Source organism: Pinus tabuliformis, chromosome 9 (genome assembly GCF_031772625.1).
Source record: "Pinus tabuliformis cultivar Carrire ecotype Pingquan chromosome 9, CPIR1, whole genome shotgun sequence".
In the NCBI taxonomy this organism is placed as follows: domain Eukaryota; kingdom Viridiplantae; phylum Streptophyta; class Pinopsida; order Pinales; family Pinaceae; genus Pinus; species Pinus tabuliformis.
In genome coordinates, this window is record NC_142307.1 from 1,566,215,493 (window position 1) to 1,566,239,057 (window position 23,565).

General features: G+C 39.5%; 1 protein-coding gene across 1 annotated transcript in view; it reads right to left on the reverse strand.

The window, feature by feature from the left end:
* Nucleotides 1–23,565, reverse strand: part of LOC149154615 (pyrophosphate--fructose 6-phosphate 1-phosphotransferase subunit alpha-like) — a 124,432-nt gene that overhangs the window by 20,235 nt on the left and 80,632 nt on the right. The window contains exons 4-7 of the mRNA XM_089440196.1: nt 16,262–16,336; nt 1,064–1,177; nt 904–971; nt 144–227 (exon numbers count right to left, since the gene is read on the reverse strand). Of these exons, the coding sequence (XP_089296322.1) occupies nt 144–227; nt 904–971; nt 1,064–1,177; nt 16,262–16,336 (341 nt within the window). The remainder of the gene's footprint in view (nt 1–143; nt 228–903; nt 972–1,063; nt 1,178–16,261; nt 16,337–23,565) is intronic.

Below are 23,565 nucleotides of genomic sequence, written 5' to 3' on the forward strand. Positions count from 1 at the left end.
CAAGCATATACGTGATTCTCATGGAGCAGCACCATTTCAATGAACCGATAGCATGTTACTATATCCTTGTCTTTCACAGTTTTCAAGCAATGGAAGATATATATGACATCAGAAAAGCAAGCCAGTGAAACATGATAAAATACCTTACATATTGTATCAAAACCAACATCAGTTTCCACAAACTGGTTCTTCAGGTCTCCATTTAATGTTACAGGAAGTCCAATTACCTGCCACAATTCCAAAAAAGAAGTTTACATTAACTTTCTCAAACACAGCAAGACAAAGTCACAAGGAATGAATGTCTGTTTCTCTACTCGTCTATTATTTCTCCCAGAGATGGACCTTCTTCCTGAAGGAAATGCTTACCGTGGACCACAAAAAGGGTCTAAGCCAATTCCCAAAATACTAGAAGGCATGGTATATAGAATAAGCGAAATGGACACTGTCCGCCAGCTAACAACTTTCACACGGGCTTAATTACAACATCATGGTCATATTTATTTTCCAAGATAGTTTACGAAATCAGCATTTTATATAACTCCAACTTGATCTCGTGGACCATATGGAACTAGTTCCTTTTTCCAGAAAATTGCTTACTGTCTGACACATCTATCATGTACAAATCAATAAACAGGTTTCATTAAAGTATTTATGATATAGAAACCTTTATGTCCATTTGATTGAATAATAGAATGTTTATGGTTGACAAGATCTTCCTTGAATCCAATCAAGCGCGGTAAACTAGGCCAATCTTAGATCAAGTTCTTAAATCAAATATGTCAAAATCATTTTCTGAGGTTTCCACAATAAATGAAACAAACATATCCAAGTAAACAGATTATCCAAATTTTGTTTTAAAGATAGATATAAGCTAAAGCGTAGCTAAATTGCTAAAAGTGCTACCTTTGTTTGACATCCTGATTCAGCAAATGTCTCAGCTAATTGGGCTGCATCAGTGTTAGATGTGACACCTGAAATGGACACATATAATTAAGAATTCCCCCAATTTATTGAGCTACTTTTCAAAGAACTTAATTTCACCAGTGTGACCAGATTATGCTACCTCCAATGATAACAAGTCCATCCAACTTCAAAGCTTGGCATGCAGCTAATGCAGCATTCACTTGTGGAGTTGTCCTTATCTGATCTTTTGTTCTGCCAATTATATCATATCCACCTGCATATACAAGGACCACCTTTCAGTGATATAATACAGGATTCAATCAGGAAAGAAATGACAAATCTGTTAGAAACAAACCAAATCAATGTCGCTATTCTAATTCTACTTTTGAACTATAAATTGAAATATAGCGCTGAATTTTGCAACCTCATTTTTACGACAACTACTGTTGATTTGTGGTAGCATCGGATGTGCCCTAGCCATGAAAATTGGTGGAAAAGCTAAGGCACATAAGATCTCCAAAACCCAGAAATCGTTTGGGGAAATTCCACCTAGATGGAGAGATATTAAAATAATTAATATTTTTAATGGGTCCCTAAGTTTAAACTTAGGAAAATTAAAATATTAATGAGTATTAATATAAAACTGGGTAAGAATGTTCTAAATGACATGGATCAAGCCAGATCTAATCTTAGCCGTTGATTAGGGACTTAATCTCAGTCGTTGAAGAATCAACAGGAAAAGTATAAGAAGAGGCTTGAGGGTCAATTGGAGACACACCATATTGATCACTCAGTTCAATTTTCTGGAGCGGGGTATGCTGAGAGAATCGAACCAGTGATCTATTGCGGCGAGGGGCAATTCGGCACAATGTCGAGAATACATAGAAGAGAGGCAAAGATAGTGCCAGAGAGACAGCGCAGAGCCTAGGAAGGCTAACGCAGAGGCAGCAGGGACTTACTCAGAGACTGAGAAGGCTAGCGTGGGTGACGCAAAGGGCCAGAGGGCTGATGGAGAGAGCCAAGAGGCTAACACAGAGGCATCAGTAGTTGGGCAGAGGCTAGCAGAGCTGACGCGGCGCCAAGAGGCAGTGTTGGGTGATTTTCATGGGGCAGACTGAGTGTTGGTGAGCTGAGAAGGGTGACACAGAGTAGTAGAGAAGCTTGGAACAACTTTCTCTATCCAACTAAGGAGCTGCCATAGTTGTTGTGGGATCGTTCATCCGGTGACTGATCAGTCTGAATATCTGTCTCCGATGAGAGGTACTTCTTCCGAGGGCATTCTCTGTTGGGTAAGCCATTTCTAGCACCCTAGTTGTATTCAGAAACTGCATAATAATAAAACCCTCATATCTATTGCACCAGTTTTCCCGCATCGGGTTTTTCCGAGGATGTTTTTCCAAAAATAACGGTGTCCCTTTTGTGTTTGTCTCAGTTATTTCAGTTGTTGATCTGTATGTGTGTTAAGGCTGAATTTGTGTTTATTTTCAGTGTTTATATTTATAAATAACTTGTTAATGACAATAACAAGTAGGAGAAAATAAACCAAATAATGGAGTAGGGATTTCTGACGTGTCAGACTTAAAAATTTCAACATGGTATCAGAGCATTGCAGATCTCAGGAGGGCTAAAGGCACCAACAGTGATCTGAAGAATTTGCAGCAATAGCAATTGTCTCGAGGGACAACGCTATTCCAGAGCAGAACCAACAGAGAAGAAGTGACGCAGAGGGCCTGCGTCATCATTTCGAGTCAAAAGGAGGCCTAGCGCAGAGGCAGAAAGGGGCAGATCAGACCTACGCAGTGCTCGGTCATCTTTCTCAGCCAGGAAGGATCGACGACGTGGCCAAGAGGAGCAAATTATGTCGTTGTCGAGATTGCGCAGAGCCTGAAAGGCTCAATTTATTCAATTGTAGAGGCTTGGGGAGCTGTTGGCAAATTGTGATTAAGAAGCTAGTGGGGTGTCAGTTCTGTCAAAACAAAGCAGTACCTAAGGAGACGAAACCAAGGTAGAGGGAGTCACTACCTTGACTGATTTCTAGCCAAGAAAACCAGATCCGAGTTGCAGCTGAAAGGAGGATTGGAGAGGAGCAGTTCGACAGCTAGCCAAAGGATTTCCAAGAGGGAAATCAAGACTTAGAGGGAGATTTCCAAGAGAGAGTCGAATCTCAGAGGGAGTCCAAAAGAGGACCTGAAATGGCAGTGAACGGATTGAGGGATCAAGACAGGTTGGACGGGGCTTCCAACTTTGTCATCTGGAAGGCCAGGATCCTGGCAGTGTTGGATCGACATCACATCAAGGACTTTGCCTTGAGAGTCGTGGCTATCCTAGTCGACCCAGCTGAGAATGAGAAGTATGAGGATGCAATGGCGAGGGCGAAGTGCATGATCCTAGACGGGGTCAAAGATCATGTCATACCACATATTGCTGAAAAGAACACAACAAAGGAGATGTGGGATACTTTGACGACCTTGTATCAAGGCACTTCTGTGCAACGAAAGATGTTATTGGAAAATCAGTTGTGGTCGTATCAGATGTAGAAGGGAGAGCAGATAGATCCATTCCTTCTCAAGTTGCAAGAGATTCGCGACCAGCTTACTTCCGTGGGGTCTACACCGGATCCAGAATTTATGGTTAGGATTGCCCTGAATGCAGTCTCCGAGGAGTGGGAGACATTTGTCCAAAGTATTTTGGGCAAGGCCACTCTTCTAGGATGGGAGGAGATGTGGGCAGCTCTTCGCCAAGAAGAGATCAGGAGGTTGACCAAGGTGAGGAGTAGTGACAAGGGAAGTCGAATTAAGAAAAAGGAGGAGGAGGATGTGGCTCTATCATCTGCGGGACAACAAAGGAAGAGGAAGAAAAAGGACATCTCTGAGGTAAAGTGCTCCCATTGTGGGGAGCTAGGACATTATGCATCCCAGTGTCCCGGGAAGAAAAACAAGGGAGAGGCTTCTAATTCTAAGGCAACTCTAGCTAAGGTAGAGAAAGAGGTCGAGACTGATGATGACTCTGCCATGAGTGCTCATGCACCTCTAGAGAAGAGGTGGGGAGACATCGAGTTGTAGTCAGGAGGACTACAAACTAGGGGCAAGATCCTTGAGGTGCCCAAACTCTTGGATCATATACGATTACGGGAGCCCTTAATGACAGTAGCAAAATGACAAATTTCGGGTGGAGCAAAGTGTAGTGGAGCAGCAAGGCAGTTCTTGGGTGCAAAAATCTGAGGCAGTGCAATGGAGGTTGCAACAGTGCGAGAGGCACAGAGGTGTATGCAGCAGCACAGTGGTAGCAGACAGAGCACAGAATAGCAGCAAAGGCAGCTTCAGTTTCACGAGGCTTCTAGACTAACTGGGATGTTAGTATTTGGGATAAGTCAGTTACCTACTTCTCGATAACTGAGTTGCAGTGCTAGGGGCAACATATTGAGAGGGAGTTGCAGTACAGATGTAGCAGTGGCAGTGTCATGGGCAGCAGTGCAAATGATGTGAGGCAGCAGGCCAAGCATCAACACAGGTACCGGTGCCGAGGATCAGTGTGATGTTTCCATGGTGAAACATTACTAGAGCACATTCCTCGCCAAGAGGGAGTGTCGATTTGTGGTAGCATCGGATGTACTCTGGCCGTGAAAATAGGTGGAGAGGCCAAGGCACATAAGATATCCAAGACCCAAAAAAACATTTGGGGAAATTCCACTTGGATGGAGAGATATTAAAATAATTAATATTTTTAATGGGTTCCTTAGTCTAAACTTAGGAAAATTAAAATATTAATGGGTATTAATATAAAACTGGGTGAGAATGTTCTAAATGACATGGATCAAACCAAATCTAATCTTAGTCGTTGATTAGGGACTTAATCTCAGTTGTTGAAAACTCAACAGGAAAAGTATAAGAGGAGGCTTGAGGGTCAGTTGGAGACACACCATATTGATCAGTCAATCCGATTTTCTGCAGCAGGGTTTGCTGAGAGAATTGAACTCGTGATTTGTTGCAAAGAGGGGCAGTTCGGCATGAGGCCGAGAATACATAGCAAAGAGGCAGAGATAGTGCCAGAGAGACAGCGCAAAGCATGGGAAGGCTGATGTAGAGGCAACTGGGACTTACGCATAGGCTGAGGAGGCCAACGTGGATGACGCAAAGGGCCAGAGGGCTGACGCAGATAGCCAAGAGGCTGACGCAGAACCTAGTAGAGCTAATGCATGGCCAAGAGGCAGTGTTGTGTGACTTTCATGGGGTAGACTGAGTGCTGGTGAGCTGAGAAGGGTGGCGCAGTCCCTGCAGAATGACGCAGAGCAGTAGAGAAGCTTGGAACAACTTTCATTGTCCAGCTAAACAGCTGCCATCGTTGTTGTGGGATCATTCATCCAATGACTGATCAGCCAGAATATCTGTCTCCAAGGAGAGGTACTTTTGCCAAGGGCATTCTCTATTGAGTGAGCCATTTCTGGCACCCTAGTTGTATTCGGAAACTGCATAATAATAAAACTCTCATATCTGTTGCATCAGTTTTCCCGCATTGGGCTTTTCCGGGGATGTTTGTCCAAAAATAACAGTGTCCCTTGTGTGTTTGTCTTAGTTATTTCAATTGCTGATCTGTATATGTGTTAAGTCTGCATTTGTGTTTATTTTTAGTATTTGTATTTATAAATAACTTGTTAATGAAAATAACAAGTAGGAGAAAATAAACCAGATAATGCAGTAGGGATTTCTGACGTGTCAGACTTAGAAATTTCAACAACTACATCCTTGGAACCAATCAAATTGGTCCAAGAGTATCGCAAAAATGCTAGAAAAACAGAATACATATGAATTGTGATATCAATAACAACAGAGCAATTTAGGAATTATTCACAATAATATATTCAATTGATTACTTTTCATAACAGTGTTGCAAGCAGCCAAATTCATATTTTAACTTTGCATTTGTATGTTCAGATATTTTGCTCAAATGACTAAAGCCCTCTAGAAAATAAATAAATAAAAACCTTCGTTAGGAGCACCCTTCCCAACTTTAGTTACGTTGCGAAATAATATTTAGGAGCTTTACTTACACATAACAATTGTTTACCGTATTTATTTCAGTTTAGAGAAAGACAGTTTGCATAACTGAGGTAATCAGTATCTACACTATTAAGAAGATGAATCTATATGTTATAACTAGATTATGTTAATATGAAGTTAATTTAATTAAAAAACTAATGTCATCTTGGACTTTGGTTGCGAGGCAATGTGTGGGATAGACATATCATTGTAACTAGTATACTAGAGGGATAATGTGTTTAAGTGCCCTGATTCTTTATAGTAATATGTTGTGCATATGTTTCTGTCTTTGCTAGATGCAAGGTAAGTGCAGATGGGGAGATATGAGATATGCGATGGCATGTATCACCTATTAGTCAATCTAGGTGCATAGATGTTAAATTTAAACAATCCTATTGGCAGCCCTACTCAACTTAATGCATGCATTTAATTAGTTGCAACTTGCATCACTATTCAGATCCACACTCATCGTGATAAGTTACTATTCTTGCTAAGTGATAAATACTTACTCATTAGCTATGCTCAAAACAATGATCTTTGCTCATTGCCTTCTTTAGTAGAGATGTGCTTCATTCCCACAAGTCATTTGCTAATTTCTCACTGGTAAGTGATGTGGACCAATGTGAGACACCAAGAAACTAATGATTCAATGCTTGTTTTAGAGGAATCTTACAAGCCAATGATTATGAAGTCCTCTTTCTTCTCCCACGCTTAAGTTGATCTCTTTTTCCATTATGGAAAAATTTCACATGCAATGATCTCTGTTAGCTATGCTCAAAGCCAATGATGATGAATTCATCTTTCTCCTCCCACACTTAAGATCATCCTTTTCTTCATTATGAAACACACATCAACAATGTGCTTAATTCCTACAACTCAACTGCTTATTTCTCATTGGCAAGTGATGTGGACCAATGGAAAACACATATAAACTAATGACCATGTTGGTTGATGTAGTTCGGACAAGTGTTCTAGCCTTAGGTGGTGTTAATGAGGCTATGAACACAAGAGCAGAAAATATGTCGAAGCCCAAGTTATTCTTTTGAATGGAAATGTCTTAATTAGATTAATTAATCCAAACCCTTGTGGCCACCAGAAAAGGCTAGATGGCTCCCTTGAAAATTTTCGTTGCCCTCAAAAGCCCTAGCCGTCTAGGCTAGGAGGCTGATCTAGGCTTCAAAAAATGATCTTCAAAATTTCAATGGGATCAAGCCTGCAAAAATATATACAAATAGATCCAAGCCCAAAATCGATGCCCTTCTTCAAATTTGCAAGAAAAGAAACTCAAGAAAACCCAACAAATATATACAAGACATATAGAAATTATATACAAGGTTAGGAGAGAATATATATACATGATGTATTCACAAATTTACAATGATAATCTCTTCAAAATAGCAGATCTATTCAGTAAAGAAAATTTGAAATTTTTTCAAGATAATTAAAATTTCGATCCAGAGCAAATGGAAAGAGAAACCCTTTTCTTATTTTGAAAGATAAGTCTTCGGATGACCCACTATGGGTTCTTCAACTTCTATGCTTGAACAGTTGGTTAATTCAACTGAGAATGTCCCCAAGTATCCAAGATCTGATCAACATCATTATTTTCTACACATTTGAAAGATATTTGTTAGATCCACAAAGATTTGGATAGAATAGTGATAGAGGAGTCTAAGGGTTTAACCGAAAACCAATAGATCTGCTTCACCTAGTGTGTTTCTCCAAACCTAAACAATGATGCAAGGTAGTTGTACACCAATGAATCTTCAAGAGCTAAAGGAAATAACAAAATTAAAACACTAGTAGAACATTAAGCACAAAAGATCAAAAATATTACACCATATAACTGAAGAATAACACCATAATCTTTTCCCCAACGACATTTTTTTTATTACTCAAAAAAAATATTACAAGAGTAGTAGAGCTTCCTTACCCAAGAGCTCAAGATTTTTCATGTGATACAATGAGGAGCTTAGAGCTTCCTTGTATAGAAAACTGAGTGTGAGAGCCTCCAAGTGGAAAAACGGCTAGTTGACTTGATCCATGACTTCATCCTCAAAATAATTTGAACCGTTGATTACTACTGCACAAATCCATAGGAAAATTCGACCTTCTTGATTGATGTGCTGGATGGACCAATCTTTGACCCTGGGGTGGTTTTGGACCACTAGAAAATCTTCAAAATAATTTTCTTGAAATTCCCTCATTCAAAATAACCACCTGGACCAAATCAATTGATTTCCCTTGAGAAAATATTTTCATTCTTGCCCAACTAATTTTTTGTAGGTTTTTTCTGCCTTGGAAATGAGACTTTTCTCCATTTTGAATTTGATCCCTTTTTTGGAAAGTGCACATTCACTTTTTAATTGTTTTTCCACTTGGAGAAAATTTTATTTTATTTCATTTTTATTTTTTGACTAATTTCCAGCTAATTATTTTTCCATTTTTTGCCAAAAAATAATAACAATGACTCTAGAAGCGTTTAAACATATTTTTCACCTTCAAAGTGTGTCTAGATAGAAAGTTTAGGAGTTGAGTGTTGAAATTTCTAAGTCTATCCATTAGAAATTTAATCTGTATTTTGCTGGTTTATTTCTTCTACTTGTTAAATTTGAACAAGTTATTTAAAACATATAAATAACAAAATAAACACAATACAGTCTCAACATCTACAGATCATCAACTGAAAGAAAAAAAGCACACAAGTGACACCGTTATTTTTGGACAAATGTCCCCAGAAAAACCCAATGCGAGAAAACCGATGCAACTATTCTGAGGGTTTATTATTATGCAGTATTTCCTTGACTACAACTGGGTGCTAAACTAGTTCACCCGACAGAGAAAAACAACCGGCAATAATACCTCTCTATTCGGAAACAGGTATTCAGAAAACCTATCCCATGAAACCCTCTCCAGCAACTCTGAAGCATTGTGTCAGCCTCCTGCTGCTCTGCGTCAGCCCTCTGAGGCACTGCGCAGCCTCTGGGACCCTGTGCGTCACTCCTGCTGCCTTCTGCGTGGATGACGCAAGCCCTCTGGCCTCTGCACTGTCTCTGTTGGGCTCTGCGTGGCCTGCTCTGGCTGCTGTTTCTCGCTTTCTACCTCTACACTGGTCTCTCGACACTATCTCTGCCTCTCTGTCTAGTACTCACTGCCCCTCGCTGCTGATCACTCTGGTGTGTTCTCCAACTGACCCTCCAGCCTCCTCTTATACTTTTCTTGTTGGTCCTTCAATAGCCGAGATTAAATCTCTAATCAACAGCTAAGATTAGATTTGGCTTGATCCATGACTTTTGGAACCTTCTAACCCAGTTTTATATTAAATTTTAATACCCATTAATATTTTATTTTTCCTCAGTTTAGACTTAGGAACTCCATTAAAATATTAATTATTTTAATATCTCCCAAACCAGGCAATCTGTCCAAACCATTTCTGGGTCTTGGAAATCTCATGTGCTTTAGCCTCTCCACCAATTTTCATGGCTAGAGCACATCCAATGCTACCCCAAATCAACATTGAGGTGTAAAATTAAGTACTCATACGATATACCCCCTAGAACTCCTATAAACAATACTTTTTACATCTTTACATCATATATTACATAGAAAATCTCATACAGAAGGGGAATTTTGACAATAAAAACATGACCTATAGACTTAACCAAATTTTGCGACACTTTATAGATGATCTAGTATGATAGTTTACATAGACTCGATACACTAGGACTCACCTAAGACCTTACCATCGAGCCCCACTCTAGCTTTGGGGCATGCTTGGGAGAAAAACTCTACCAATTATAAATGTTAAAAAAGACAAATAATTGACGAAGGAAAAAAAACTCCATTCAATGAAACTCTTTGGTAAAAACCATAGGCTTACCTAGATGTTTTACATGGCTTTATAAACATACTAGAATCATTTTTACATCAAGGCCCATGGGGCTACAGAATTTGGATTACATTATAATGACCAAACTCTGTAAGATGATGAAATCTGGAAAAAAATAAAAAATAAAATAAAATAAAATTTAAAAAAAACAACTGACTGCTTTTGCACTATACTTTTCTCAAGGGGTGGTTGACACATGAGTGATCAACAGGTCCTAAGAGAGAAGCTCAGAAGCACCAAACAAAATAAGGGAGAGAACATTGTCAGTTATCTCACCCACATCAGGACAGTGAAAGATGAGCTGGCAGGAATTGGAAGGTCGATGACAAAGAGCTTGTGAGAACAACCCTAAATGGGTTTCAAAAGCAATGGAATGTTTTCATGCAAGTGGTTGGTGGAAGATCTGATTTTCCTACTTGGGACCGCTTGTAGAACGACTTCACAGGAGAGGAGCTTCGATTGAGCCTCGTGAAAGGCAACAGTGGTACTAGTAGAAGTTTCGAGCAGAAGGGATATGATAGCGAGAATGTTGCTCTTATGAGCAAAGGCAAAATGAAAAATGGATTCAGTAAAGGGTCCAACTCCAAGGAGGAAAAGAAGGACATGTCAAAGATCAAGTGTTGTGGTTGTCACGAGTTTGGCCATTACCACAACAATTCCTGCACAACAAGAAGGGTGGCAATAACGGCGAGAAGCAAACAACAACTGTCACAAATGAGCTTTCTAGTTGGTTGGAGGATGAGTTTGCACTCATCACTTGCAGCAACAATCCAGGAGAGTTGTGGCATAGTGGAATGGGCCATGGGTTACTCAAGGTGATAGGTGTTCTAGATGTGAGCACAAAGCACGATGGCATACAATGTAGAACATCTTCCTCACTAAGAGGGACTGTTGGTTGATATTGCTCGGACAGGTGTTCTAGAATCAGGTGGTGTCAGTGAGGCTATGAACACAAGAGTAGAAAATATCTTCAAGCCCAAATTATTCTTTTGAATGGAAATGTCTTAATTAAATTAAGGAAATAGATTAATTAATTAGTAATAATTGAGACAGGGTCGATTTTCCATTAAAGACTTCTAGAAAAGGTTCTAAGTAATCTTAGCCATCAATTAGATAATTTCAAATCTAGATCTTGGCCATTGATTTCTCAATGAGAGATTATAAAGGAAATCAATGGGCAGCCTTGGAGATCAAATGATCATTGTGATCCTCCCATGCTTAAGCTTGTCTCGTTTTTCTTTAAGGAAGAAGTTTTATGCATGCAATGTTCTTCATTGGCTATGCTCAAAGCAATGATCTTTGTTCAATGCCTTCTTGAGTAGAGACGTGCTTTATTCCTACAAGTCAATGTTGATTTCTCATTGGCAAGTGATATGGACCAATGGAAGTCACATAGAAGCAAATGATCCATCCTTTGATTCAAAGGGATCTTACTAGTGAATGATTACAAAGTCATCTTTCTCCTCCCAACCTTAAACTTGTCTCTTTTTTCATTATGGAAGACCTTTTATGCATGTAGTGAGGCTTGTTGCTATGCCATGTCATTTAGATCTTGGATGAGAAAGTAGAATGCCAAGTCACATGACATGAAGACATAGGACACAGAAGACATAGAAATGTAAGTGGTCGACATGAGACATGTCAACCCTAAAGATACGATATGGAGGACACCTCTCTCTCTCTCTCTCTCTCTCTATATATATATATATATATATATACACACACACACACACAAATTAGAAATACAAGCATGTAAGTATAGACATGAAGGCCCATTATTTTTTAGAAAATAGAACATTTACAAAACACTTAGAATCCCTTCAAATCTTGATTTTACCCTTCATCTACACAATGTGAGATCATAAGAGCTCTTTCTATCCAACTAACACCGAGAAAATAACAATGAAAATTGTTTTTTAGAGTATAGGTAGGACATGTCTAGGACATGTATCCTAGCATGTCCGTGTCCGACATGCAAGATGCAAACACAACACCCCTTGGGGTCATATATTATTACTTACGGCCTCTATAAATATGCTTAAAAAGTTACAAGGAATATAGTAAAATATAGAACATTGAAATGTAAAAGGTATAACTAAAGTATAAAATAACATTAACTATGAAAAATAATAATGTCACAATCAAAATTCCAATTTGACATTCATGATTTACTTTTCAAAATTTTAGATTCAATGTTTCAAACTTCAATACTTCAGCCATAATTTTACATAGATAACTATAAAATATGTTAGACAACATTTACTCATAAAACAAGTCACTAGTGAGTGGTCACTAATTAGTAATGCCAATAATTGATGCTTCTTCATGTTTTACCTCCTCAATGAAGATGCTCCATGGGTACTTGCTACTCTCAAGTTGTGGCTCATATGTTGGGTTTGTAATTGTAGGTAGCTCCACAAGACCATCTAGTTGAATCTCATCTTCCACAAATATAGAATCATTTGTAAATAGGTCCCATTTCTTGGGTTGACAGATTTCCATGGGACTTTGAGGGACTACAGTTCCAAATCCCACCTAGCCACTAGACAGACCAACTCTAGGAGGTCCTATAGTCAAATTTTCTCTACATATAATACTTCTCACCAAAGCCTCCTTAGCAACATGTTTTCCATTTACATATTCTTCCCCTTTTCCTTGGATGTTAGAAGCAAGGGACCTCATCGCTTCGAGGCTCCCCTTGGATACATTCTTAGGCCCCCTCAACACCAAATATTTGTTGTACAACATCTTCAAGGAGTGCATTGGGCCCCTTATAGCGATTGATAACTTGGATCAAGAGCCATCATCCCTCTCTCCCTACTATGCTTCTTGTGGTCACCTCTACATGCCTTGACTGTGATGTTGTAAACTTGACAAGGTATTGATCTTGGTTTTGCATTTGCAATACTTACATTTCTATTGATTAATTTGTTAGTTGTTTCTCTACTTTTAGTAGGGTAAGGATAGGAGTTTCTTTCACACTCCCAATATTTAATCTCATTGGTTGTACTTTTTGAGTAGCATTGACCAACTTTGTGGTAACTTGTTGGGCATTAATTAAATTATCATATCTTATCCTATCTTAGAAGGCCCTTATTGTACCCTAGGTCATTCCAAACAAGAAAACAAGATGTGCTATATGTAAACAGTGTAAACAACATTTTCTACCTTCTTAGATCCCAATCAACTTATCTTCATTGAATGACTAAAAACAATAAGGAATCCAATTTCTCTCTTAGGTTGAGGAACTAGCTACCTGTGAAAATAATCATCTAGCAAATTCTAGTAGATCTTAGCCACATGCACCATGAATTTACTACTAGTTTATTGGATCTTTTCCGCAAAGCCTCAATTGTGCTGGGCTCACATCACCCATGTTGACCTTTCAACCTGCACTTAAAACTTAAGTCCAAGAGCAAATGCAAGTAAAAGACAGCCCTAGGACACCAACGACTGTCATCTCAGTGGTCATACTCAGCTCTTAGGTTTAGTGATTTTCTAACCAACGGAGAAAACCCTAGAATAAGACCATAAATCTGTCCCTTAAATGCAGATCTACAAATTGAATTTATGGAATGTAATACTTTTTTGGAATTCTAGAATTTAATATGGTGGGTACTAGGAAGATTAGTGCCTTTTATTAGGGTTGTGGATTATAGGTAAGCAGTGGTGCTTTAAAACACACAAGTAGAATGTGATAACCCCCCCCCCAACATACATAAGGCGTATGACACACCCGTAAATTTCTCACAACCATATATCTCTCAAATTTGAAACCTAAGTCAAGAAACAGCCATATATATTGCATTAACAGCTCCTTGGTACATCACAAAACAGATTTGACAAAAAGATAGAAGAGGGCCGCTAAAACCATTATAAAGAGGGCCCTATTTTAGACAATAAACAGCCTATATATCAGCAATAAATATAATATGATGGCAAATAAGAATAATGGTGACCTTACAAACATGCCAGCTCCAGAAGAATGAAAGAAGAAGATGACAGCCCCAAAGGATTCAACCTTACATCAACAACAGCAAAGCATAGCTAGTATCTTTCGCCTCCCAGAATCACCTCTTGCAAACGAAATAAGATCTCTATTTATAGTTTTAACTTTTTCTTTCAATCCTAGACTCCCAACAACCTACCATGGGTCCCAGTTTGCTTCAATCACTAAAGCAAGCACATCACACCCACTAAGATCCTCCAATAAGCTCCCTCTCACAGGCAGCATGGATCTCGAAAATCTAAGACACGTGCTGTGATACCATGTCAAAATTTCAGTACATGGTTATCATCCCAGTAAATCATAAAAACCTAAGAACACTGGAAACTTTACCAACTCTCCAAACTGTCGTTACTGCTAGATCTGAACACGATAGGCGAACTGAAAAGTATGAGCAACAAACTAAAAGTAATCAGAACAATGAACTGTACTAATTCTGCATAAAACAGCGATCTGAAAATTATGACAGCAAACAAGCTTCCTGCACTTAATCACACACTAAGTCTCTGCTACTTCCAATAGAAAAATAAAATGTAAACTGTTCGAAATGTTTATCTAACCCCTGATAACAGTGGTGTGGCATTTCCCTCTTTTATAGAGTAGGAGAGAACATAAGATACAAAGAATGTAGAGTTTAAACCACCCAGTGGTTCACCCCAACAAAAGACAAAACCATTAATCCTAAGCCCAAGAAAACATGCACCATCATGGACTTCTGTGCCCCATTAGATGAATTCCCTGCCTAAAATTACATGCCTCAACTGGAGAAGATGGAGCCTGCATGCATGCACACATCTTCTGTCTTAGAAACAGTGCAATCCTAAAAGTGGAACTCCCTCACGCCAGCACCTAATCTAAAGTTGGAACTGCACTAGACTGCTTTGAACAGGACCTTCTAAATCTGTTTAAGGACAGCAAATGCACCATGCTGCACACATTCTCTACAGCCACTGAATGCCTACTATACTGAAGACTATCTCTAAACAAAACAAACCTAAAGCTGACACATGCATGCATATACCTCTACCACTGTTTATTAACAGTTGTGCCTCCTGACAGGCATCTCTGGTGTGCCCTCATCATGACTGCAATCTGTTGCACACATGCAGAGCACTGTAAATACTGTTGTTGCAACCTCATCCGTAGATCTTCCATGCCTCACAGTAAATGAGACCAGACAAATTGTTGAGTGCATTGTCCTGCTGAAACTGTGTACAGATACACTTTAGGAAAACCCAATCTGAACAACAGATAAAGCTAACATAGAGGAAGCTGCAAATCCCTATTGCACACAATGCAGTATCCACTATTGGCTTTTTGTGGAAGCATCAATGTCTGGTTAATTTCAGAAGGAAACGCCCCTTCTTAGTCTAGGGGAATTGAAGCATTTTAAGCAGGAAATGGCTTTTCTTGTTAATGTCAACTCCAATCTTTTTCTGTGAAGATGCTGATTCCCTTCCTATTGGGGCACAGGCCCATATGCTAGCAATTTTTGTTTTTTTAGGATGGAGCTTTACTTCTAATTCTGTTAGATTGTTGTAACTCTCTTTCTTCCATGAAGTAATATATGATGCATTTTTCAAAAAGAAAGACAAAAAAATATGCAACTCTTTTTGTGTCAGAGACATGAGATCAAACATAAATAGGCCGAAAAGAGTAAAGAAGAAGGTCACTTCAAATTTGGTAAACTTAACTGCTGCACAACAATGTTTGAGAAATATCGAAAGCATAGGTAATGTAATAACCACTAATCAGATCGAGATAAAAGGGAAATAAGAAAAACTTTTCTTTCCAATGACGTTCCAACTTTATTAAGGTCTCCAGCATCTAGTAAACAAAAAGACTCCTTTGGACTAACGTTTAAATTAAGATAACAAATCAGGGCTTGGCTGAGCTTGTCTGAGCATTGCATAGAAATCTGTTCATGATCATGTCAAGTGTGGATTTGAATAAAATGGTTCACTTTCTATGTTATTTAAGCACCTTACCTAAATATAAATCCGTTAATGATCCTCAGCTTCAATTTGAATAAAGTGGATCACTTTCTATGTTTTTTAAGCACCTCGGGATTATAACTTAACACAGTTGACTAGTTTATGAATGATACTTATTAACCGTCTTTGGAAAGGAATATTAACTCTTGCAATCTCTGATTGAGTTGCAAAGACATGTTCAAACATGCACCCTGAACTTTGTTTCCACACTCGAGCAAGGGTTTCAAAGTAGTACTATGTATATTGGCTGCTTAGAGCCCTCTTGAAAGTTTGCTTTATGGTTCAAAAGTATTTTATGACAACTGTTCCAAACTTAATGTGTGACACTGAAGTCTCCATGTATCATGATGCAAAGGTCATAAAGTTATAAAAAGATTATAATTTGAAATAAACTCCTGATATTGAAAAGGTTTGAAAGTACATAAAGGCATACCTTGATTACGATAGGTCTTAAGAATATCACTTGTTATTTCAAGTGTTGTCTGAGCAAACAGACCTTCAGTGCCACCTGCCATCAAAAGCATTCAGTCAAGTCAAAAACCAATTATAATATTGCAAAACCTTTTAAGTGCATCAAAGAAAAAGTACCCTCTAAATAATTCTGAAAGTTATTCCATGATGACTACATTAAAATACAAACTTAAAGTACATCATGTGTGATAATTTCAAATTAAACATTGGAATTTTCGACTTGTAGAGGAGTTATTGCTGACATAAGATGCTCAGATTATTATAGACATGCAATATTCATTCTCAAATACAATTGCTGATGGGTGCATTGTAATTCTAAAATATACTTCTTGTCAATTCTAGTATAATTGGATATGACGTAGCATTGCAACTATCACAGCTTGTTTGTCAAATCTTTAGTGCAATTAGATTTAGAGGGTTTCATTCTGTAAGTTGACCAAGGTTCAAAATTCGTGCTAGTGAGGAGGAGACACCAAAAAAACCCAGCCACATTAATGGTTGGTGTAACCCAAGCCGAGTGCAATCCCCAGGTGATTTCAGGTGATTTTAATTTTTGACAGATTAGATGCCCCTGGGTCATGGTTTCCTAGACCACAGGCTTGTCCCACAAGTCATAGACATGCTAGCAAACACAAAAAAACTATCATGGCTTGTTTATGTTTACATTCCACTCAAGCCCTCTCACAGATAGCCATCATAAGAGAATCTTGATTAGCATGATATTTCAAGTCTTGCTTTTCCTGTAAGTGACTATAGCATGTACCAAGTTCCCCACAAGCAACATTGAAAACCTTGTGCATTCAGTTAGACATTGCTATCTAAGTCTCGTTCAATACTTAACTAACTAACCCTAGCATCCTTCGCACTTGCATTACAAATATATATTCTGTCATTTCTTCAAAATATATAAAAAAAAAATACTTTCCTACATACCACTGCTGGCAGTATGGCATATGATGTCAATCTTCCTCTGTAGGTATTAGGAAACAGTTCTGCCAGTGACAGCTATTGGAAGGTTAGACTGCATGATCTGCATTATCAGTTTTTCCAATATAAATTTGCCATATCAAAATCATTGTTTTTGGATCTCTACTGCCTTGTACATTTGACTTTGAAATGCAGAATATGTAGGGAATTAAGGAGTGGAAGTGAATGGGCTCCTAGTTTGTAGTTTTATTGCCTCCTGGCAGAAATCTGGGCACCTGACCAACAGGGAATGGAACCCACTCTGATACGAACATTTTTGTATATTCACTGAGACTCATATAAATTGTCAATTATCAATGAAAAGATATAAAATAATAATATAAGATTGATATGAAAAGCATTGATTGACACAACTACTCGCGACATTAGAAATACCAACAAATGGTCAGAAGTATTAACACAAACTACTTTGGTTGACTTAGTTTTTTTCCATATATTTGTCAGTGTTACAGAGGGGCCTATTTTCCGGGCTGGGGGATGCACCCCACAAATTTCCTAGTTTTCCAAGATGTAAAAATTCAATGAGGAACATTTTCCAAGAAATGGAGGTCATTTTCCTTTTGTGGAAAACTCCTAGGCAACCCCACTTTGAACAAGGGGACTCAGGCAGACCCCCATACTTTTTGCCCAATGGCCTTTGAAAATGTCAATTTTTTAAAACAAAGAAACAAAAACATTAAAGCAAATGTGAATATTTATTTCATGTTTTCATTGTTCATCTTTGTGACTTGTCATTCTTTCTCATATATTTATTTTTTGGATCACAGACAAATTCCCTTGTTAGTTTCTGTAGCATCGGATGTGTTCTAGCCACGAAATTTGGTGGAGAGGCTAGAATACATGAGATCTCCAAAACTTGGAAATTGTTTTTGGAAATTCCACCTAGAGATGGCTTAATTAGATTATTAACCAGTTTTTAAATATTTCCCAAGTCTAAACTTGGGGAATATGGCTAATTAATTAGAATTAATTAAGTCAAGGTGTGAATCATTTAGAAGCTCACACGGATTGACTCCAAGATGATCCTAGCCATTGATTGAGATTTAAACTTGGTTGTTGGTGCTCCAACAGTGGATTATATGAGGAAGTCGATGGTCACTTGGAGAAGATACACCAAAAGTTTGAATTCCTTGGCAAATCGATTTCCAGAGAGCAGCAACAGTTGTCGGAGAGCCAGAAATCGAAGCAGAGAGTAAGGGGCAGGAACAGTGAGGTTGGAGGAAGTTTTCCAGATCTGGCGAGTGCATTTGCAAAGGGGCAGAAATAGCACAGTGAGGCTGACGCAGGGGCTGCACAGAAGCCTCTAGAGGGCGGTTCGATTTAGCGAGGGAGAAGACAGGTTTCAGTTCCAGAGGTCGGGAAAGGATTCCAGAAGGTCGAAGAGACAGTTTCTCAGCTAGTGGCAGAGAGGACAGCTACAGGAGTAGCTGATTCAGGTGAGTGTGGCAGATATTGCGCTAGGGTGACGCAAGCCAACGCAGAGGCAGTTTGGATGGCTCACTTGGAGCTGTAGTCAGAGCCCGGATTTGCCTGTGGGGTGAGGAAAATTCCTCACTGGAATTTTCCCAGTATTTTTATCTGTAGGATTGCCAGTTGGGCATTCAAATTATTCAACTCAAAATTTCTCATCACTGCTTAACAATAAAAACCCTCAGATGTTGCACCGGTTTTCCCAAGTTAGGTTTTCCCGGGGATTTTTGTCCAAAAATAACAGTGTCATTTTTATTGTGTGTGTGCTAGAATTTTCTCAATTTCCAGCGCTATTATTTCCACAGTATTTTATTTGTGAAAGTTGCAATGTGATTTATTCAGTATTTGTCATAACAAATAAATTGTTAAAAGTAATTAACAATTAGAAGAATAATTTCCATTTGCTGCAATAGGATTCCAGTTTTGGAATTTTCACATGGTATCAGAGCATGGGTGATCAGTCGTGAAGCTCAAAAGCGGAGGAGAAAATTCTGCTACTCAGAGGGAGAAGCACGCCGAAATTTTAAGAGGCATTGCAGTGCGCAGAAAAGTAGGCCAAATTGTTGGGGCAAAAATTTGATTTTTAGTTGCAGGGTTGCAGCAAAGTCAAGTTGCCCTGGTTAATGATTCCAACATTCAAAGATAGTAGCTGCAACTCAAATTTTCGTTGAGCAGATTCCTTGGTTGGACACAGAAGGTTTTGCAGCAGTTTGCAGTAGCAGAATCAGCGTTAGGTAGAAAAGCACACACAACAGAGGGAAAATTTCTCTCAAGGAACTTTGAGTCTCAAAAGTTTGATTTTTCCAAGGAGAATAGCAATGGCCGCTAGCAGATCTTCGCATTCTAGAAGGGAGTGTGAGTAGCAAATCAGCAACCAAGTAGAAGGAAAGAGGGGGTTTTCAACAATTTTTGAGATGGCCACAACAGGGCTTAGAGATCAAGATAGATTGGAGGGTTCCTCCAACTATGTCATCTGGAAGGCCAAGATGTCCTTCCGGTTGGATGAATATGGCCTGAAGCTCTACATAGACAGTCTTGTGACAGTTCCCCAAGATGCAGATCAGCTAAAAGAATACAGGAAGGGAATGACGAAGGCGGAGCAACTGAACCTAGATGGAGTTAGGGACCATATAGTCTCACACATAGCTGATAAAGACACTGCCAAAGATATGTGGGATGCTCTCTCCATGCTATATCAGGGCATTTTCGAGCAACGGAAGATGTTCCTAGAAGAAAAGTTGAGATGCATCAAGATGCAAAAGGGGGAAGGCATAGATCCCTTCCTCACTAGGATTCAGGAGGTCCGAGACCAGCTTGCAGTTGTTGGGGCAGCGCCTCAACCAATAGAGCTAGTGAGATTGGCACTGAACAATGTCTCTGAGGAGTGGCAAGTTTTTGTCCAAAGTATATTGGGCAGAGACAAGCTACCAGAATGGGACAGGATGTGGTCAGACTTGCAGCAGGAGGAGTTGAGGCAAGCTCTTCTAAAGAGCTCCATCAGTGGTAGTAGTAGCAGTGGATCGAAGGGTTTGAAGGAGGAGGAGAATGTGGCCAGACATCAGTAGCGTGGCAAGAGGTGAAGCAGAAACAAGGTGTTGTGGCAAGATGTGAAGCACAAGAGAGAACACAGTCATCGCTAAGAGGTCTGAAAATTTCTAACACGAAATTATACTGCAATAACTGATTTATTTCTCCTACTTATTTTCCACAATAAGTTATTTACAAAACCCTTCAATAAACATTAAAATAAATTCTACTGTAGTTATCACATAATAGCATAGAGAAAATAACAATGATATACAAACACAAGAATCAATCACATCAACACAATTATTTTTGGACAATTGTCCCCGAAAAACCTAATGCGAGAAAACTGGTGCAGCAGATGAGGGTTTATTTATTAATCTTCAGCAACGATCTCTTTACAAAGAAAGATTATATAGAATATTGAGACACTTCTGAGAGAAAACACCTGAGACAATTTTTCTCCTCCTCCTGGAAAAGTTCTAACACCCTGGAGACCCTCTATCCTCCTTTGCGTCATTCCTGCATCACTTCTGGATCAGCTTGCGTGAGAACTGCATCTCCAGCTAGGTTGTCTCACTACTCTTCCCTCTGCATTGTCTCTCAGATGCTCTGCTTCACCTCTTCCTCGGTCTCTAACTAATGTTAATAGCCTCCTCTCCCTTCACCCTGCTACTCTCCCTCTGAAATCGAACTTCTTCTCCTTGAGAATCGATTTCCCTCGGGTAACTGAGTATTTGTCTGGCATGTCTCCAAATGACTCTCAAGTCTTCTCTTATAGTTTTCATGTTGATGAATCAACAGTCGAGATTAAGTCCTTAATCAATGGCTAAGATTAAAACAGACTTGATCCTCGTCTCTTAAAAGCTTCTCACCCATATCTTTATTAATATTCATTAATATTTTTATTTTCCTAAGTTTAAACTTAGGACCCCATTAAAAATATTAATTATTTTAATAACTCATCATCTGAGTGGAATTTCTCCAAACGATTTCTGGGTCTTGGAGATCTCATAAATATTAGCCCCTCTACAAAATTTCAAAGCTAGATCACATCTGATGCTACCCAAAATCAACACTCCCTCTTAGCGAGGAATGTGTTTTAGCAATGCCTCCCAATAGAAGCATCACACTCATCCACGTCATCGATCCTCTACGCTGCTGATGCTCGACCTGCTACCTCTCATCTGTTGCGTTGTTGCACCCTATACTGCTGCCCATCACATTGCAATTGTCACTGCTACATCTGTACTGCGGCTCCCTCTGAATATGTTGTTCATGTTGCCCATAGTACTACCACTGCTGACTGTTGCACTGCAACTCCCTATACTATCTGCTTCTGCTACTGAAACAGATTCTTAACCATCCCCATCTTCTCCTTGAAATAAACAAACTTTGTTCTTCCTAGAGCCTTGGTGAGAATGTCTGCCACCTATTCTCCTGTCGAGGTGTACCTCAACTGTACGACCCCTCGTTGGACACAGTCTCTGATAAAGTGACACATGATGTCAATGTGCTTCGACCGATCATGAAAAATTGGATTCTTAGAGAGCTTGATGCAACTTTGATTATCACACAAAATATTGGTCGCTTCCATCCTTCTCCTGAATAGATTCACAAGCAATTTCCTAAGCCATATGGCTTCACACAAAGTTGTGCTAGTTGCCATATATTCAGCGTCAGCTAAGCTCAAAGCTATGGATTTTTGTTTCCTACTACACCAAGAGGTCATTCTCAATCCAATGTTGAAACAATACCCAGTGGTACTTTTCCGATCTATTGAACTTCCAACCCAATCTGCGTCAGTGAACCCACTCAGTCTGATGTCATTGCCTTGGGTGTACATTAGTCCATGCTCAACTGTTCCTCGTATATATCTGAGAACATGCTTGGTTGCTGCCCAGTGCGCCCTCTTTGGTTCCACCATGAACTGACTGAGGGTGTTGACAGCGTAACAAATGTCTAGCCTGGTATTGACCAGATACATCAGGGACCCTATGAGCTGCTTGTACAAGGTGGGATTGACTTCTTTATCTTCGGATGCATCAATCTTCTTCCAGTTGGTAATCATTGGAGTAGCCATAGGTCTACAGTCCTGCATTCTGAACCTTTTCAAAATCTCTGTAGCGTATCTCCCTTGTCCAAGGAAAATCCCACCCTTCTGTTGCCAAACTTCCAACCCCAGGAAATAATGCATTTGTCCCAAATCCTTCATGTCGAATTCTATAGCTAGGTTTTCCTTGCAATCTTTGATGAGCCTGGATGAGCCTGTCAGAAAAAGATCATCCACATATAACACCAGGATTAGAGGCTCATTCTCTACAACCAAATAGTAGAGGTTAGGATCTAACGAATCCCATCTTCTGCAAGTAACCATCAATTCGACCGTACCATGCTCTAGGTGCCTGTTTAAGCCCATACAAGGCTTTCTTCAACCTGCATACATGAGATTTCTTCTCATGTGTCTCAAAACCCTCTGGTTGTTCAATGTATACTTCTTCTTCTATCACCCCGTTCAAGAACGTCGTCTTGATATCCATCTGGTGATCTACCACCTCATCTGTGTTGCAAGGGATATCATGGATCTAATATAGGTATACCTGGCTACTGGGGCGAAGGTTTCTTCGTAGTCTATCCCTTCCTTCTGAGCATACCGCTTAGCCACAACCTGGCTTTGTATTTTTCCACAATGCCATCTGCAGCGTATTTGAGTTTGTGTAGCCATCTCGAACTTACAATTGTTATGTCCTGAGGCCTAGGTACCACTTCCTAGACATCATTGACCATTATGGAACTGTATTCCTCCACCATAGCATCTACCCATACTTGATGCTGAACGACCTCCTGAAAACTAGAGGGTTCTCCAACCTAAGCCACCAAGGCTTGGTATCTATCTGGCTATCTACGCTCCCTTTTCTCGTTCCTGGGCACACCGACGAAATCCTCTGCATCTCGTAGTATCTGTCAAAGTTCCCAACTCGTTCTTCCACTGGTAGTGGGTATGTCTATCTGCTCCTCCTCTTCCTAAGACTCCACCTATTGTGATACCTCTGGAGTTTTTCCTTTAGGAGAAATACCGGTGCTAGTTTTTGTTGGTCGAAGTGGCTAGACCAATGGATCATCCTTTGACTGCTCTTCGAAAGGCATTTCTCGGGATTTCCTGAAAGCTTTGTCCTCCATGAGCTTTACATCCCGTCAAATTACGATCTTCCTATTCCCCAAAAGATAGACTCTATATGCCTTAGCATTCTCGCTATATCCCACAAGATATCCTTTCTCCACAGT